The sequence below is a fragment of the Mytilus edulis genome, chromosome 6 (genome assembly GCF_963676685.1).
Source record: "Mytilus edulis chromosome 6, xbMytEdul2.2, whole genome shotgun sequence".
NCBI classification, from domain to species: Eukaryota; Metazoa; Mollusca; class Bivalvia; order Mytilida; family Mytilidae; genus Mytilus; species Mytilus edulis.
Window position 1 is genome coordinate 31,448,672 of NC_092349.1, and position 20,284 is coordinate 31,468,955.

The 20,284-nt window shown below is 32.1% G+C and overlaps 1 protein-coding gene across 3 annotated transcripts in view; it reads left to right on the forward strand.

Moving 5' to 3' along the window:
- LOC139527517 (S-adenosyl-L-methionine-dependent tRNA 4-demethylwyosine synthase TYW1-like) overlaps positions 1-20,284 on the forward strand; it is a 43,479-nt gene that overhangs the window by 13,470 nt on the left and 9,725 nt on the right. For 2 of the 3 annotated variants that reach the window (XM_071323021.1, XM_071323022.1), the window contains exons 9-14: positions 725-868; positions 1,380-1,498; positions 2,094-2,203; positions 2,725-2,902; positions 3,240-3,486; positions 4,303-4,470. In XM_071323021.1, the coding sequence (XP_071179122.1) occupies positions 725-868; positions 1,380-1,498; positions 2,094-2,203; positions 2,725-2,902; positions 3,240-3,486; positions 4,303-4,470 (966 nt within the window). Of the gene's footprint in view, positions 1-724; positions 869-1,379; positions 1,499-2,093; positions 2,204-2,724; positions 2,903-3,239; positions 3,487-4,302; positions 4,471-5,482; positions 5,782-20,284 lie in introns of those variants that run through there. The other variant, XM_071323023.1, reaches the window with a different exon arrangement.

Below are 20,284 nucleotides of genomic sequence, written 5' to 3' on the forward strand. Positions count from 1 at the left end.
AATGGCATATTTAAGTCCTTGATTTTCACTTAGTCAAGCTCAAAGAACACTGTCCTCTCCTGTGCCTTAAGGTGGGGAATAGCAGTAGTCCAGTTCCTTATGGGGATTGTAAAGATCATGAATTATATTTTAAGTGCCAACATCAAACAGCATCTTGCTCCAGCTGTGAAATAGTTGTAGTTTTCTGCTTTTAAGGTGGTAGACCTTGGTTCAGGGAGATAACTCTTTAAATCACTTATGTGTTTGTTAAAGTCAAGTTTCATCAATGTTTTTAAGCATTTACCTGAAACAGATTGGAAATAATCTATGTAACCTAGAAGCTTAGAATATATTTTTGAAAATGGTTGACACAAATGTACTGATGATTTAAGAGTTATTTCCCTTAACCTAGGTCTACCTCCTTAAGTGACTGGCAAGATAATGATATTATGTTCCATTGACTATAGTGTTTAGTGAATTCCATGTTCCTGATCAAACCAATCCAGGCTTTGAAATATAAAAGTCTCAATGAATATAATATCTCTGGGGTTGATAACAAATTGTATCAACTTAATCAAAAGTCAATTATTGTATTTCATGTATATATTATAATCACTTAGAAATCAGTCAATCACCTATGTATATTTCATGTAACTAATAAAGGTTTTAGCCAATTGACCAATGCCCTTTTAAGTTTTATCCAAATGACCAACGCCCTTTTAAAAAATGACCAATTTGTTTGAAGGTAAGAAGAAAGAAAGAAGAATCAGCACAGTCAACTGGTGAACCTAGAGAAATGGTTACACCTATGCTAAAGAAGGCATTAGAGAAACAGGGATACAGGCTGATAGGGTCACACTCAGGGGTCAAGCTATGTAGATGGACAAAGGTAATAAATTTAGAATTACAGACATTGCTTATATAAAAATAAGAAGGATGTGGCATAATTGCCAATGAGACAACTGTCAACCAGAGAAGAAGTTAGCAACAATATATTATACATCACTATATGACCTTGGATGTTTTAGTTCTTATTTATAAAATGATTGACATTATATGAAATAATGTTTTTAACATTTTATTTACTGCAAGAAAAATATTTAGTATTAAATGTACTAAATTTTAATAGAAAATGAAGATGTGGTATGAGTTCCATTGAGACAACTCTTCATCCAAAATGTAAACAATTATAGGCCTTCAACACAAAGCCTTGGCTCACACAGAACAGCATCCTATAAAGGGTCTCAAAATGACTAGTAAGAAACAATTCAAACAGGAAAAACAATGATCTTATCTATATATAAACGGGAAATGAAAAACACTTATGAACCAAATCAACAAAAGACAACAAATGAACATCAGGTTCCTCACTTATATGATCTCAATGCTTTTAATTTCAGTCAATGTTAAGAGGAAGAGGAGGTTGTTACAAGCATGCGTTTTATGGTATAGAGAGTCACAGATGTATGGAAACTACACCCAGTCTGGCTTGTGCAAATAAATGTGTCTTTTGTTGGAGGTAGGTGCTGCATAAAAAAGGATGGCCACTTGGCTAAGATATTTTTGGAAGAGTGATACTTAATAATGAGAAGGGATAGGAGGGGTCCTGATCCCGAAATCACGGGCTTAAAAACATGAAATCCTGAGGTCCCGAATTTTAAAATATCAAATCCTGACATCCTGAAGTTCAATAAAAGAAATCCCAGATCCTGAAAGGGTCAATCACAAAATCCAGACTTAAAAACACCTGATCCCAACGTCCCGAAAAAGGTCCTGCCCCCTCTCGATAATGTCAATAATGTCTGATGTAGCATTTTAAACATATGTCTGTTCATGTATCAACATCTATCTTGTGATGCATTTTCACGTCCATTGCTTGTCAACTTCCTGTTTACTAAAATTATTATTTCAAGCAATAATTCTCAGTTAAACTTTTTTTATTTCAATCATATGATACTTGCTTAAACAGAGAATTCTTTCTTGTCTTTCACATTGGATAACACTTGTGTATGAAACAAGTAAATCAGTTTTGAAGATTAAAATTTATTGTTTTTGAATTTTTTCAAACCATGAAGGAATGCATATTGATCTCATGGTGTTCCCCCCTTTTTCAGACATCATACTAATCCTGTTGGTACAGAATGGAGATGGAAGATGGACGATGCAAATACTGTTTTCCAGGGAGCTCTAGATAACCATGTGGGCTTAATCAAACAGTTCAAAGGTCAGTGCATGACATGTCTTTTTACAATTTAATTTTTCAGAGTTATAAAGATATTAGGATTCATTTTATCTTTCAACAAGACATTAAATGATCATTATGTTTTGTTTTGTCATTGCTTGTTGGACAATAGAATCAATAAATTCTTTAAACATAACATTCTACATCAACAATGCTTCAATTAGAATGTAAAATATATTTTTCTTGGAAGATTCCTGCGGGAATTACAAATGTTCTTTGGTAAACAAATATTCATATTTCCCTATATATAGCTACTTTAAGGGAAACAGTTGTATACTACCGTAGCCGGTAATTTTCACGGGAATAAAATTTCGCGATTTTGTTCTATCTGCGAAAAAAAGCAAAAATTTACACTCCGTGAAAGTAACCCTCTATACGGTATATATTACACCCTGGTTCACTGATTGACCACAAATCGTCTAAGATGTAGTGGAATCTAGAACAGACATGTTGTAATATTTTGAATACTTCTTAATCATTTGTTATCCATTGTATATATACAGGTGTCCCTGGAGTCAAAGCAGAAAGATTTGCAGAAGGTTTAGAACCTCAACACTGTGCCTTGTCCTTAGTAGGAGAACCAATCATGTACCCAGAAATCAACAAATTTATAGAACTACTGCATGGAAAAGGCATCTCATCTTTCTTAGTTACTAATGCACAATTTCCTGATGCAATTAGGTATGGAATAAGTCAGCATTTATATAAGTTTTATTCTTGCTATCTTCAATTCGTGATGCTTTGCGTGTGTTAATTTTCACCTGAAAGCAGGCGAAAAATTTATGGTCATACCAGTGAGAGGTTTAACTAGCTATAAAACCAGGGTTAAATCCACTATTTTCTATCCAAGAAAAAATGTCTGTCCTAAGTCAGGAAAATGACATTTGTTATCCGTTCGTTTGATGTGTTTGAGCTTTTTATATTGCCATTTGCTTAATAGGGACTTTCCAATTAGAATATCCCTCTGAGTTTGATATTATTGCTATTTTACCTTCTAACTTGATACATATTATTTCAGCAATCTGGTTCCCGTCACTCAGTTATATGTCAGTATTGATGCCAGTACGAAAGAAAGTCTAAAGAAAATAGATCGTCCATTATTCAAAGACTTCTGGGAAAGATTTATAGAGAGTTTAAAAGCTCTTAGTGCTAAACGTCAAAGAACTGTGTATAGATTAACATTAGTAAAAGCATGGAATACTGATGAACTTGATAATTATGCTGATTTAGTGTCACTCGGAAAACCTGATTTTATAGAAATTAAGGTAAATAATAGTGTTAGGTGTAATACTTTATGACAAGGAAAACTATAGACACTCAAAACTTATTTCTAAAACTTAGGTCAATAGGGTGTTGTTGTTTTTCAAATGAAAGAAAATAAGCAAAATAATGAAGTGTCATGATGAGGCCTCAGTGGGTGGCGGTTTGTTCTAACTACAACATCACTAGCCTGATAATAGTGAGGTTATGAGTTCGAACCACACATGTGCCTTGGCTGGCGTCCTCATCTTCAATCTTAATGGACAATGATTATCAGTTTTCCTGCCGATGGTTGTGGTGCTATTTAGGCACTCCAGCTTCTACCACTGGTATAAACTGACTGCCATGAAATATTTAGCCATTAGTACGGAAAGTGGTGTTAAACACTAATCATATATTATGTGTCATGTTCAAATTCTAGATAAAGAGAGTAAATGTGATACAAGTATTCTGAAAAAAAGTAGTTGCAATCATTGATACAGAAAAATAAGATGGGTCACATTTGTTTTGGGTTGAACCTGTAACCTTGTTAATCATTTAAAAAAAAAGAATTCTTTTCATGATTTACTTGAAAAGTATGATTAGTTTTAAATTGTTTTGATTGCATGTATAGATTATCCAGTTCTATTTTGATAATAAGTCTGATTGCAGGTAGATTTAGAATAAAAGGAGATAAAAATCTATTCATGCAGTACAATAGAATATGCACACACATATTTTCATATAGAATATAAAAAAGACTGTTTTAAATGTTAATAGCTGTTAAAAACTGCTTCATGAACCACCACATTTAAACCAAAAACGATTTTGTTTTTTCATAGGGTGTAACTTACTGTGGAGAATCCAAAGCCTCTAGCTTAACCATGCAGAATGTCCCATGGCATGAGGAAGTAGTACACTTCGTCAAACAGCTGACTGATAGATTGGATGAATACGAGATAGCTTCTGAGCATGAACATTCTAACTGTATACTTATTGCTAATACTAAGGTGAGTTTTATTATAGGAATCCTAAATTTCATGTTTTTCCATCTTAAAATGAATCCTTTTTTTCATGTGGATTTGTTTGCATTACAATAGAAAATATTTGAAAGAAAAGTGATTGTTTTTCGGTGTTTAGGCGGTTTGTCTCCAAGCTGACGGTTGTCTGAAGTTTTATTTATTAATAGATAGGTTGTGTACTTTATAACTTCATATAGCAGTTGCATTAATGAGCAAAGCGTACTAGATTTAACCTCAAATAAAGTTCCATAGCTGTGTCCCTTGCACCACTCAAACACTCTCACTAACTATTACAACATGCTTCACTTTATCAAACTCACTTCACCCCAAAAAAAGTAAATATAACATACTTGAAGAAATGTGTTTTAATCATTATATTGTTTTCTTCTCTAAGTAAATCCCTCCTTTCCAAGAGCACCTGTGTCACACAGAGACAGAACATATCACCACTCAAAAAAAAGTACTAAAATCTCGCACCACTAAAGAAATGTTTAAATCAGCAGAGAGTAATATCACATTTAGTTATTTACTCCATTCTTGGAGCACCCATATATCTCAGAGACAGATCTTGACTCAGACCTTTCAAAATAAGATAATACTACAAACTATCACCGCTGATAAATGTTTTGATCATCAGTGTTTTAGGTTGTCCTCTTTTCTGAGTTATTTCTTCAGTTCCAGGAGTACCTGTGTAACACTGAGACAGAAACTACTGATTAAACATTCAAACTTCTATGCAAAAACAACTGACAAAATAATCAAAACTATCAACATAATGCACCAGTGCATAAAAACAGTTTGAGAAACCCAAACCAAAGATGTGTATCACCATAACCATTTCAAGTAGTCTCAAAGAGACCCTTGAGCTGATTTTTTTTTCTAGTTGTTAATATAATTCAAAAGGAATTTCAAAGTTTGCATCAAAATTGATTGTTAAGTATATCAAAGTCCAATTAAAATCTTTACATCTGTAAGGAATATATATTTTTTTTCATTACAGTTTAAAGTGGATGGTGAATGGTGGACGTGGATTGACTACCCCAAATTTCATCAGTTAATTAAGGGTTTTAATGAATCACAAAAGACATTTTCAGCTGAAGATTACATGGCTAAGACTCCATCATGGGCTGTGTTTGGAGCAAAGGAACAAGGCTTTGATCCTGTGGAGACCAGATTCTTCAGGAAAAAACAGAAAGATATTGGAGGATGCTGATATTTGCACATGTTTTTACCTGCTGTGATTTTTTAATTATTATCATGATATTGTTATGAAGGATATTAAAATATTTAGTATAAACATGTCAAGAGTTTTTGATAATTCTAATGTTGTTTGTTATGATTATTTCATTGGAGAGTGTTGGGTAACCAAAATATTATTCATATATACATCTGTTTTATGAAAAAAGGTGTAAGGGTGTAAAGTTTAATTAGTGTTGATGAAATCTTTTATCTCTGAATATGTGAACCTGATTTTGAACTGTACATAATAAAGGCTCGGTCTAGTCATCACATAGTAGAGTGCAATAAACTTTTTATTTCAGTTTGGAATAAGTGAGAATGAATGAGAAGTTCAATGAACATGTCCATTAGCCCCTTCATTATATCCTATATCACCATAATAAATCATATTTATCCATCACATGTTCTTCGTCATTTATGTTTTATTTTGAACTTATATAAAGGTTATTTATGAAACAGGTGTTGCACCAACTGACATTTTTATCTGTTTTTTCTACTTGTTTTATGGTTGGGCAATATTTTTGCTTCATTAATCCTATTCTCTTTATTACAGCATATTAAGATAAACTGAATGAATAAAAGCTCTTCTTAATGAATATGAGAGATTTTTTTACAGATTCAATGCAAAGGTTTCTTTTCTATTTGTTCATTGTTAATTTTTAATTGCACGTTTTTGTCAAGCCTGCAACTTCTGTTGCAAAACGCTCGACATAGGGATAGTGATCCGGTGGCAACATTAACAAACTTCTTAGAAGCTTTATATTTCATAAGGTAGAAGACCTGAATCCTTTGTATTTAGATGCCTTATGATGCAAAGTTTCTGTCTGTCATATGTCCATTGTCCTTCACCTCATTTTCATGCACGGTTCAGTGACTACTTGAAAAAAAGTTAAAATTTTAGTAATCTTAATTTCTCTCATATTATGAGGTACTATGATAGTACTTTAATTCGTGGGTATCAATTTTCGGTTTGAGCACGTTCGTGGGTTTTTTAATTCATGGATTTTAGTTTTCCAAAAAAAAAAATGAAATGAAGGAAATTGCAAAGAGAACATTGACCTGTGTAAATCGTATCGATCACACTAACCCGAGAAGAGTGATCAACAGATTAAAGATCATCAAAGGTGTTAATTAAGCCATAAACATGTTACCCAAAGAACATATTTACATAAACAATTGCTGTAAACGTATCTTGAATTGTAAAACAAAAAAATCTGACTTTCAACGATCAAAAATATCTTTTTTATGACTGAGAATTAAAGATCAAAGGTTGTCCAGTTTAGGTTTTTATACGACCGCAAAAATTTTAATTTTTTGGTCGTATATTGCTATCACGTTGGCGTCGTCGTCTGCGTCGTCGTCGTCTGCGTCGTCGTCGTCGTCGTCGTCGTCGTCGTCGTCGTCCGAATACTTTTAGTTTTCGCACTCTAACTTTAGTGAAAGTGAATAGAAATCAATGAAATTTTAACACAAGGTTTATAACCACAAAAGGAAGGTTGGGATTGATTTTGGGAGTTTTGGTCCCAATATTTTAGGAATTAGGGGCCAAAAAGGGCCCAAATAAGCATTTTCTTGGTTTTCGCACTATAACTTTAGTTTAAGTGAATAGAAATCTATGAAATTTTGACACAAGGTTTATGACCACAAAAAGACGGTTGGGATTGATTTTGGGAGTTTTGGTTCCAACAGTTTAGGAATTACGGGCCAAAAAAGGGCCCAAATAAGCATTATTCTTGGTTTTCGCACAATAACTTTAGTATAAGTGAATAGAAATCAATGAAATTTAAACACAAGGTTTATGACCACAAAAGGAAGGTTGGGATTGATTTTTGGAGTTGAGGTCACAACAGTTTATGAATTAGGGGCCAAAAAGGGGCCCAAAATAAGCATTATTTTTGGTTTTTGCACCATAACTTTAGTATAAGTAAATAGAAATCTATGAAATTTAAACACAAGGTTTATGACCATAAAAGGAAGGTTGGGTTTGATTTTGGGAGTTTTGGTCCCAACAGTTTAGGAAAAAGGGGCCCAAAGGGTCCAAAATTGAACTTTGTGTGATTTCATCAAAAATTGAATAATTGGAGTTCTTTGATATGCCGAATCTAACTATGTATGTATATTCTTAATTTTTGGTTCCGTTTTCAAATTGGTCTACATTAAGGTCCAAAGGGTCCAAAATTAAACTTAGTTTGATTTTAACAAAAATTGAATCTTTGGGGTTCTTTGATATGCTGAATTTAAAAATGTACTTAGATTTTTAATTATTGGCCTAGTTTTCAAGTTGGTCCAAATGGGGGTCCAAAATTAAACTTTGTTTGATTTCATCAAAAATTGAATAAATGGCCCCGGGTTCTTTGATATGCCAAATCTAACTGTGTATGTAGATTCTTAATTTTTGGTCCAGTTTTCAAATTGGTCTACATTAAGGTCCAAAGGGTCCAAAATTAAACCAAGTTTGATTTTAACAAAAATTAAATTCTTGGGCTTATTTGATATGCTTTATCTTAACATGTACTTTGATTTTTGAATATGGGCCCAGTTTTCAAGTTGGTCCAAATCAGGATTCCATATCAAGTATTGTGCAATAGCAAGAAATTTTCAATTGCACAGTATTGCACAATAGCAAGAAATATCTAATTGCACAATATTGTGCAATAGCAATTAATTTTCAATTGGAGTTATCTTTCTTTGTATAGAATAGTAGTTGATAATATATGTTGGAAATTTGCCAGACATGACTATGATGTCATTTTCTATTTTTATTTGCCAATAACTTTATGTAAATAACTTCATTGGAAATTTGCCAATATAAAATGTTGCTGATGAAGCTTTTTTTCCTTATCTTATCTAAAATGTTTTTAGATAATGTATGTTGGACATTTGCCAGACATGACTATGATGTCATTTTCTATTTTTATTTGCCAATAACTTTATGTAAATAACTTCATTGGAAATTTGCCAATATTAAATGTTGCTGATGAAGTTTTTTTTATTGTTTTATACAATAAACAATGTATATTCTCTTTTACTACCAACCAATCTTTACCATTCAGTGATAACAAGCACTTTATTTTACATTTTAATATTTTATGATGTATTTAAAAGAGTAGTTATTGTTGCAAACTCCATTAGAAATTTGAATTGATATCAGTTTTGGAAAAAGGGAAACGGGGATGTGAAAAAAAATGGGGGGAAACGGGGATGTGAAAAAAAATGGGGGGGGGGTAAATTTTTTTCATTTCAGATTTCATAAATAAAAAGAAAATTTCTTCAAACATTTTTTTTAGAGGATTAATATTCACCAGCATAGTGAATTGCTCAAAGGCAAAAAAATGTTTTAAGTTCATTAGACCACATTCATTCTGTGTCAGAAACCTATGCTGTGTCAACTATTTAATTTTAGATTTAAATAAGTTTGAAGAAGAAATCTTTAATTGATTTGTAAAATCTTGACATTTGTTTTGTGTAAAAAAAACCATGTAATGTCAAAAATTTGATCACAATCCAAATTCAGTGCTGTATCACGCTTGAATGTTTTGTCCATACTTGCCCCAACTGTTCAGGGTTCGACCTCTGCGGTCGTATAAAGCTGCGCCCTGCGGAGCACCTGGTTAAAGATTAAATAGGTATAATTCTGCTTGCAGTTGTAGTTCATAGTGCGTTTGCCCTGTGACTACAGTTATAGTATTCTCAAATTTGGCGATATTCAATGTATTATCTAGATCATATCAGTAGTTAAACTTACATTGGGATTTTTCGATGTCTTGATTTGGACAACAGTTATTTCATTTTGGATAAAGTCATCCACGAAAACCACGAAAATTGGTTCCCCACGAATAAAAGTACTTTTAAAGTAAAGGATAACCATATTTGGTATGTCAGTACCTTTCAAGGTCCTCATACTTGTTTTCACTTGACCTCAACCTCATTTAATGGATCAGTGAATCAGATTAAGTTTTCGTGGTCAAGTCCATGTCTAAGGTACTATAATTATATAAGTAATAGGTTTACTATAATTGGTGTATCAAATGATTGTAAGTTGTACATGTCCGTCTAACAGGTGTCATTTGACCTTGACTTGATTTTCATGGTTACCATTTAAGGGTTGTAGTTCATGACCAATATCTGCAATTCCTAATTTCCGTGGCACGTAGTGTAACTGGAATTAATTGTCTTCTCTCGTAGTAGTTCGAAGGCGTATGAATTTTTTGGGCGGGCAAAATTATTGTGTTAATGACAGGTGTATATATGGTCATTTCTAGCTCTGACTTACTTGAGTGAACATCAAATTTTTCTCTGAGGGCCATGATGGATCCGGACATCAGGAATAGAGTAGCGGATTGTCGGGGAGAAAAGTCGAATATCACAGAATGATTTATTGTTACAAATGGAAGGGATGTTTTCAATAAAACTAACAAGAATTCGATCATCAACAGAAGGAGAGATCCGAATTACAAATGAACAGGTTACAAATGAACTTTCGGTGAACGATGTCTATAAAATTCAAAGAAAGTCGTGTGAAATGGAAAGTGGTACAGGAATATACAGCGAATCCCCTCGCTTATGATTCCGAGGACGATCGTAAATTTCTGAGAGCGCAGACACGAGCGGAAAGGAAAACAAAAGCAGAGAAAGCTAAGAAGAAAACACCAACGCCGTATAGCAGGCCAACTTCAACTGCTACTTCTAGTGATACAAATGGAAAAGCAAGTGGGAGGCCCGGAGTTTGCTATATCTGCTACAAGCCTGGTCACTGGAAATTTGAATGTCCAGAGAAAAAACGAAAGTTAAGTACTAATTTATTTAATGTTCATAAATTAAGTAGCATTTGCTCAGATTTACTATATGATAATAGTTTACAGGTGAATACGAATCACCTAACTGATAAGTCTTTAAAATATTTCATGAATGATGATAGTATTTGTTTACTCGAGCGTGAACGTATCGAACAGGTGTCTAGCCAGTTAACGGTAAATTCAAGTTCACTCACACCTGTAGTTAAATTGAAAAATCAATACACAAGTGGAGAGATATAGGCACAAGCATGTATATTTTAAGTGTTATAGAAAAGGGATACGGTATTTCATTCAAAGTGCTACCAGAAAATATTATATTGAGAAATAATAAATCTGCTAGGGATAACGGGGATTTCGTTATTGGCGAGATTTTAAAATTGACAGAAAAAGGTTGCATTTCAGAAGTTAAAGAGATACCTTTTGTGGTTAATCCTTTAACAGTAGCTTTTAGTAGATATAAGAAGCCCCGTTTAGTTTTGGACTGTAGGTATATCAACGAATGTATACACTAGTTTAGGTTTAAATTTGAAGATGGTATAGTTGCAAGAGAATTGTTTGAAAAAGGCAATTTTTTATTTAGATATGACCTTAAAAGTGCATATCATCATTTGGAAATATTAGAGGAACATAGAACTTATTGAGTTTCAGTCGGGATTTCAATGGTATAACAAAGTACTTTGTATTTAATGTTCTTTTCTTTTGGTCTGGCCAGTGCGGGTCATATTTTTACCAAAGTTCTTAAGGAAGTGATACTGAAGAAATCAGGGGTTGAAGATAATAATGTATCTTGATGATGAGCTTGGAGGTGCAAGTGATTTTCAATCAGCTGAAAGAACTAGCTCGTACTTAAGATCTAGTTTGTCTGAATTTGTTTTTTCAATAGCTGAAGCAAAATGTGTTTGGTATCCACAGTAAAATCTTACCTGGATAGGTTTGGTATGGGATATGGAGTTCGGGAAACTTAGAGTTTCCGGTGAACGTATAGACAGATTAGTTGATGTTATCAGTAAAATACTTTTCTGTTGTGGAAAAGGAAAAATTTTGCACAGTACAAAGTTTGTTGCCGGAATTGTTGGTCAGATTATATCAATGCAGGCTGTGTTTAATAGGTGATTTAGTTAGAGTTAGAACTAGAGAATTGTATAACTGTATACTTTTAAGGGCAAGTTGGAAGTCACTTGTTGCTCTGACAGCTCCGGTTGTCGAGGAGCTCAGATACTGGTTAAATTCAGTGACGCAGTTAAATGAGCAAGGTAATGATCAGCATGAGTCAGATGTATGTGATTTGGTGGCGTTCACTGATGCCTCAGAAGTAGGTTTTGGGGGCTATATTGTGCCAGCAGATGATGGCATATGTGACGAGTCGGTCTGTGACTCGTAAGAAATTCTGACTGACTGTGATCTAGAATTACCAGGTAACAGTTTGAATACTGTAGTAGGAAGTTGGACAGTATTGGAAAGTGGTAAAAGTTCAACATGGCGTGAGCTTGAAGTAGTAAGCAGAACAGTGCAAAGTTTGTTAAGATGTTTAGAAAACCATTGTTTAAATTAGAATACAGACAATAAGAATGTAACTAGTATAGTTAAAAATGGTAACAAAAACCGTAACTGCAAAATATTGCTTGTGAGCTAAATTATTTATGTTCAGAGAACAATATAAAAATTAATCCACATTGGATTCCAAGAGAATAAAATAAAATTACTGATGGTCTGAGTAGATATTCAGATTGCGACGACTGGGGTATTAAAGAATTCTGTATTTCAAATGTTAGATAAGTTATGGGGTAGACATGCATTAAACAGATTTGCTACAGATTACAAGGCTAAATGTTCGAGATTTAATTTTAAATGTTGGTGTAAGAATACAGAAGCAATTGATGCGTTCTCACAAAACTGGTTTGGTGAAAACAATTGTTTAGTACCACCACCAAATGTTGTTTGTAAGGTTATAAGAAAACTTTGCAATGATTAGGCAATTTGTACATTGGTGGTTCCATTGTGGTATTCTTCACCTTATTGGTTGATGTTACATGATACAATTTGAAACATTTCATAACAGACAAGCATCATATAATGACCAATAGCCCTGTTGCTCCCGGAAGGAGAAATAATAGTGTATTTGGGAAATATATGAAATTTTCCTTGATTGCATTTAAGATCAGATTTGATTGATTTTATTTTGTATTTTTGTACAGAGTTAACGCTTGGACTTTTGTAACAGAAGCCGTGGAGGATAGTGGTATCGGAGAGGATCATCCTTTACATGATTTGGTGGATAGTTTTTCGTCGAGACTGCTTGATGCCAGAAGTGACAGTGCTGTTAGAAAATATAATTATGCTTTTAAATAATGGAAAACATTCTCGCATGAACATAATTTGACTTATTTGCCAGCATCACCTATTCATGTTTCTTTATATTTAGTTCATTTGCATTGCTTGATTCATGTGCTGCATACAGTACAATCAATAGTGTTTTTTTATTCCATTAAATGGGCTCATGACATGTCAGGTCAGTTAGATCCTACAGAGAATGCTTTGTAAAACATATAGTTGAGTCGGCTAAACGTACTGCTAATGCTCCAGTTGTAAAGAAAGATCCTGTCTCCAATGATAATTTGATAAGTTTATGTTCTATGTTTCAAGGGTCGAATGATTTAAACGTTGTTAGGGATCTGGCTATGATTTTACTGAGTTATAGCGCCTTTCTTGGATTTAGTGAGTTGAGTAATCTGAAGTGTAACGACATTATTTTTAAAGAATGTTGGTATGGCGCATTTAGATATTTTTTTCAGACAAGTATTTATTTCGTCCATTGTACAAATCTAAGAATAAGTCTGGTTTAATTCAGGTTAATAAACTGATCAGCTATAGCACAGCTAGAGAATGCACACTGAAGCGTTTGAAATTAGTTGCTCCAGAGTTGAATCTTGGTTTGCACTCTTTGAGGTCTGGTGGTGACACTGCGGCGGCTAATTCGGACGTTAACGAAAGGTGCTGGAAGCGCCAGGGTAGATGGAAAAGCGATTCTAGTAAAGATGGTTATGTGGCTGATTCTATTGAAAACAGACTAAAAGTGTCGAATCAATTAGGTTTATGATTTATGAATAGCAAGTTTGGTGTTTAGAAGTTTTTGTTTAATTTGAAATTATTTGTTTATACAGTCTAGCTATCTTTGTTGTTTTCTATATACATAAGCAGCAAGCTAGTCGACAAACATACGTTTGTGTTTTAGTTGTTTATTGGTAGAAGTGTTGCTATGTTATGAACATAAAGTATAAAGAAGACTCGCTAATTTCCGTGGCACGTAGTGTAGCGGGAATTAATTGTCTTCTCACGTAGTAGTTTCAAGGCGTATGATTTTTTTGGGCGGGAAAAATATTGTGTTAGATGATAGGTGTATATGTGGTCATTTCTAGCTCTGCCTTACTTGAGTGAACATCAAATTTTTTCACTTTCACGTTAAGAAACGTTTTTTAAATATTAAGTATATAAGTATGTTCAAATTAGCATTAAAAGTTCAAACTTTTTTATATATATAGGTGGTAGGGCTATACAAACGTAATCGGATTTGGTTATTTCAGACTCATTTCTGTCTTCAAATTATTTTCATTTAGCCGCAGTCTTTTGACTGATAGCAGATTATTTGCATTTTACATTTTAAATGTTTTCTTGAATGTTTTTTTAACATTCTTATATCAAGTGCGGTCCAACACTTGGGGTTTCACTTGGCATTGGCAAAAGGACACAGGTTTCTAAAAGTAGATTTTCCTGGACGGCCACGAAACAATTAGATATTAGTAGAAGGTATTAGAAGGTATTATGATTGCCAGAACTTTTAATGTGTATTGATGTGACATGTTTGTACATATTTGTTTGATAAAACCGGCAGCTCAGAAAATACACAAGCAGCAAGCTAGTCGACAAACATACGTTTGTGTTTTAGTTGTTTATTGGTAGAAGTGTTGCTATGTTAGGAACATAAAGTATAGAGAAGACTCTATATTCACTACATTGTAAGTAAAATAACTTTGAAGATAAAAAACAGCAACATTTTTGTGGCATTATTTTATCATTTCAAGTTCCAAGAATCTTAAACAGCATTAAAATTTTAGGTTGCAAATTTAAAAGTTGCTTTATTTGAAAACAAAAGAAATTACTGTAGATAATGCATTTAAGCTATATAACAACTAATTTGACTTGATTTAAGGTAGGACAATACAAAGATTTTTTTACTTCCAATCTCCAACCTTTAAAATGCTGTTACTTTCTTAAAACTGCATATAAATTAATGAAAGAGGTATATATAGATAGATAAAAGATTAATCGTTTAAATGAATGAAATATTTTTGTTATGAAATCATTATGTAATCAATTATTATGCAATTAATTGCAAAATCTTGGCCAGTTCACTTGAATGAATTTAGCTCTTTCATCTCTATAAAATTGAGAATGGAAATGGGGAATGTGCCAAAGAGACAACAACCCGACCATAGAAAAAAACAACAGCAGTAGGTCACCAACAGGTCTTTAATGTAGCGAGAAATTCACGCACCCGGAGGCGTCCTTCTGGCCCCTAAACAAATATATACTAGTTCAGTGATAATGAACGCCATACTAATTTCCAAATTGTACACAAGAAACTAAAATTAAAATAATACAAGACTAACAAAGGCCAGATGCTCCTAACTTGGGACAGGCGCAAACATGCGGCGGGGTTAAACATGTTTGTGAGATCTCAACCCTCCCCCTATACCTCTAATGTAGAAAAGTAAACACATAACAATACGCACATTAAAATTCAGTTCAAGAGAATTCCGAGTCTGATGTCAGAAGATTTAACCAAAGAAAATAAACAAAATGACAATAATGCATAAATAACAACAGACTACTAGCAGTTAACTGACATGCCAGCTCCAGACTTCAATTAAACTGACTAAGATTATGATTTCATCATATGAACATCAGGCACAATCCTTCCCGTTAGGGGTTTAGTATCATACCATCATAACATATATGAGAAGAACATAACCCGTGTCATGCCAACAACTGGTTTTGAATAAATGTGTTTAGTTTCGATGCAAAGACCCTATAAATGAATCAATATTGACGCCAAAATATGCAATCTTTAATGACCTGACAACAGTATCGTAACTATGCTACGTCATCCCAGAATAGATTATGGTTAAAGCTTGATAAGTATTTCTTTGGACTTAAACAAGATTTATATCTTTGTGCTGTTTATATCCCCCCTTTTTCATCAGCACACTATGATATGACTTGGAAAATCTTGAAAATGAAATTAGTTCATTTTCTATATTGAAGGACAAATTATTTTAATAGGGGATTTTGATTCTAGAACTGCAATGAAAGCAGACTATATAGAAAATGACTCAGATGAAATAAATAACTTTGATGGTATTGACCTTCTTCCAGAGAGCTATATAACTGATATTGAAATCAGAGGAGTAAACCAAGATAGCACTTTGAATACATTGGGGAATAAATTACTTGAATTATGTTCGTCCTCAAGGCTACGTATACTCAATGGTCGTTTATTGGGAGATTCCCTGGGATATTTTACTTATATGTGTAATACTGGGTTCAGTATAGTTGATTATGCTATTGCAAGTGAGAGTCTCCTGCCTGAGGTAAAATACTTTAAAACAAATGACTTTACATATTTATCAGATCATGTTCAAATAAACTTATATATGAATTGTTCTATTATATCAGATACATGTATGAAGAAATGTTTAGATGAAAAGAGATGGCATTTGATAAAATCATACAAATGGACAGAATTGTCATCTTCAAAATTAATTGATGTTCTATCAACAGAAGATGTTAAAAAGGAAATTTTAGATTTAGAGATGCAACATTTTGATAGCAATAAACTAGGCGTTGATGGTGCAACTGAAAAACTTACCAAAATTATACAAACTATTGCAGAAAACACATGTAAAGCCATAGCTAAACCAACAAAAAAGAAAAAGATAAAAATTAAACAAGTATGGTCAGATAATGTAGTATATGAAACAAAAAGACAAATAAACTTTTTAGGAAATAAAATCAAGAATAACTTAAATGACAAAAGTTTAAAACCTAAATATTTTGAATTATGCATGTTATGTAAAAAACTAAAAAAAAATGATTAAACAGAAAAAATTTGAATATCACCAAAAACTTTATAAATCACTTTCAGATAATTTTAAAAATAATCCAAAAGAATACTGGAATATTCTAAAGGCAATAAAAAAGAAACCAAATATTGAAGAAGATATTCATGAAAATAAAATCATAAAACATTTTCAGGATCAGGGTACACCAGCCTCATATGATAAATCCTTTGTAAATAAACTGGAATGTGAACTAAACATTCTAGAAGATAATATTGAATTGAATATGGAAACTGATGCACCAATTACATTTGCTGAGGTAAAATTGGTCATTTCAAACCTTAAAGTAAACAAATCAGCAGGCCCAGATAGAATTGTGAATGAAATACTCAAACAATCACAACCTGTGATAATTAATTCTATTGTAAAAGTTTTTAATTTGATTTTAAAGACAGGTAATTATCCAGATTCTTGGAAATTATCTTTCATGATCCCTTTACATAAAAAAGGTGAAAAGTTAGACCCTAATAATTATAGAGGAATTTCTCTTATAAGTAATCTACCAAAAAATTTTAATGCCATATTGAATAATAGACTAATCAAGATTGTTGACAAACAATTAAGTGATTGTCAGTTTGGTTTTAGAGAAAATCACAGAACAGCTGATAGCATCTTTTTATTAAAGTCCTTGATAAATAAATATTTACATAAAGAGAAAAAAAAGATTTATGCCTGCTTCATAGATCTGAAAAAGGCTTTTGATTCAGTATGGAGAACTGCTTTACTTTATAAATTATGTAAAATGGGAGTTGGCAGGTCTTTTTATAGAGTTTTAAAACAACAATACTTAAATACTAAATCATCTTTAAAATATAAAGATTATGTATGACTATCAGAATATTTTAATATTGCTAAAGGGGTTAAACAAGGAGACACACTAAGCCCCACTTTATTTAATGTCTTTATAAATGATATCGTAAACATTTTTGAGAGAAATGATTCAAGTCCCCTTAAGCTTATAAATAGTAAGGTGGGATGCCTCCTTTTTGCAGATGATCTTTTAATCCTGTCAGAATCAAAAGAGGGTCTTCAAAACAGTTTAAATAATGTTAAATTATATTGGAACAAATGGCAACTCTCTTTGAATACAAACAAAACTAAATCCATGATTTTTAGTCAGTCAAAACATAATAGTGAAACATCACATATTTACTATGAGAATAAAGCCATAGAGAGTGTAACAGAATATTCATTTTTGGGAATGTTGATAAAATGTAATGGAAATTTATCACAAAGAACTTTAGAGTTGACAAAAAAGGCAAAAAAAGTATGTTTTGCAATAAAATCCTATACTAAATCATTGAATAATCTACCTATAAAAGTAGCAAATAATCTTTTTGATTCTTTAGTAAAACCAATTATGACCTATAATTCAGAAGTAACATATTTGGATACATATATTTCTTTTCATCGAGCCTTATCTTCAGGAAAAGAAATTAATCAACTCGATTTTATAGACAAAACCCCCATTGAAAATATGCATCTTAAATTTTGTAAATCTACTCTAGGAATAAGAAAAAATGCATCCAATTTAGGAGCAAGAGCTGAATTAGGGAGATTGCCTATCGAATGTTTTATTAAAACACAAACCCTTTTATATTTAGCTAGACTATATAATAATAATATTAATCCATTGATAAAGGAAGCTTTTTCTCTAGCACAGTCTCTAGATTTGACAGGAACTTACTCATGGTATACATATGCAAAAAATATTGTTAAAGAGACTAATGTTGACCTTAATATTCTTTCTAATTGTAAGGACATAAAAGATGTAAATAAAATAAAAAACGATATAAAGTTAAAAATGAAAAATAGATATGAAGATTTAATTCAAAATAAATTTCAAAACATTTATGATAAAAGTAAATTTTTTCTTTATAAAAAAATCAAAAAAGATTACAAACTAGAATCTTATCTTAATACATCTAATTTTCAGATAAGGAGATTAATCACTAAATTTAGAATAAGTGATCACTCCCTTTTGATTGAAAAGGGGAGATATTTTAAAATCCCAAGAGAGGAACGACGTTGCCATAAATGTAAAATACTAGAGGATGAGAAACATTTTTTACTCTATTGTGAGTATAATAAAACTCTAAGAAATGATTTTTTTCCTCACATATGTACTGAAAATAATAACTTTAATAATTTAAATGAAGAAGAAAAAATTCAATATTTACTAAATCCATCATCGCCTTTACAAACAAATAAGTTAGGCATGTGTTAGGATCCTTCTTGAAAAAGTCATTAGAACTTAGGGCAGGGGACTCTTAACAACTTGTTTGTTGTTAAAAAAAAAATTGATGCTGTTGTTATTGTGTATGTTTAACATGTATGTTTATTGTGTTTATTGTGTTAATATATGTTGGTCACAAACTGTAAAGTTTATATGACAATAAAAAAATATTTGATTTGATTTGATATATCTATATATATAAGTCTATTCAAAGGTTTTGTTAGTTTTTGAGGTGAATACTGACACCTTTGTGCTTTATAAAGAATATTTCCATAAAAAATTGGTCTACACAAGAAATTTCAACGTTATCTTAATCAACACATCAGGAGCTACTAAAGGGTGTCTCAAATTATTGCTATCGTATTCCATTCTCTCATAAATTTGTAATTAGTGTAAACATCCTTGCCACATAAAAGTAGATAATGTTTGATTAGGTGTAAAATTTGATCTATACATTTTTTTTCGAAAACTGAGACACCCTTTGGTAGATAATGGATCTAGGAACAACATATAATAAAATCAACCCTCTCGTAGAAAAAGTTATCATTATGGTTGATAACATAATTCTTGTATGATACAAACATTGCATTAAATTGAAAGAGTGATCTTTTAGCTATCCATAGATACCACTATTATAAATTTTCAAGCATTATTAAGAAGGTTACAGCATTTTAAAACTGGGGAATTGGAGGTATAAAATCTTTGTCTTGTGCTACCTTAAATAATATATACATAAATAGGGTTTGCACATTTTGTCTTGTTGTCCAGATCAGAAGTACTTGTTTCTGTACTACCAATCTTCTGGGAACTAGTGCGCTCGAATATGCAACTGAAAGTATGTTTAATTTTTCAGCACTTGTAAGGATATAGTATAGTTTTGGTACATTGTTTGACACACAACGACTGCCAATTTTTTAACCGGATTTTCGAATTAAATATCGATTATTAATTTGGGGATGTACGGCGGACGGTTGGGCAGGCAGGTGTCTGCCAAACAGTGTCTGCACCATAACATGAAAACACTTTGACAATTTTTTTTTCAAATTTGAATATGTTGTTTACTGTGACTAAATAAAGGTCTTGTTCAATTTTCAAGATTTTCATCTTTCTCTTTTTGAGTGATCACCATTTTTGATATCCAAAAGTGGTATTTTTTAATATTTTATCTTGTCATATTATGACTGTGGTAAAGTATATGGTAAATGTCTTATCCCACAATTATAATTGGAGTGACAGATTTATTTGAAAATTTTCTATTTCGTAAATGGTGATAATTATAAGCTATATATAGTATTAAACATTTTGAAGTTAATTACACTACTAATAATTTTATGGTGTGTATGTTTTTCTGTAAA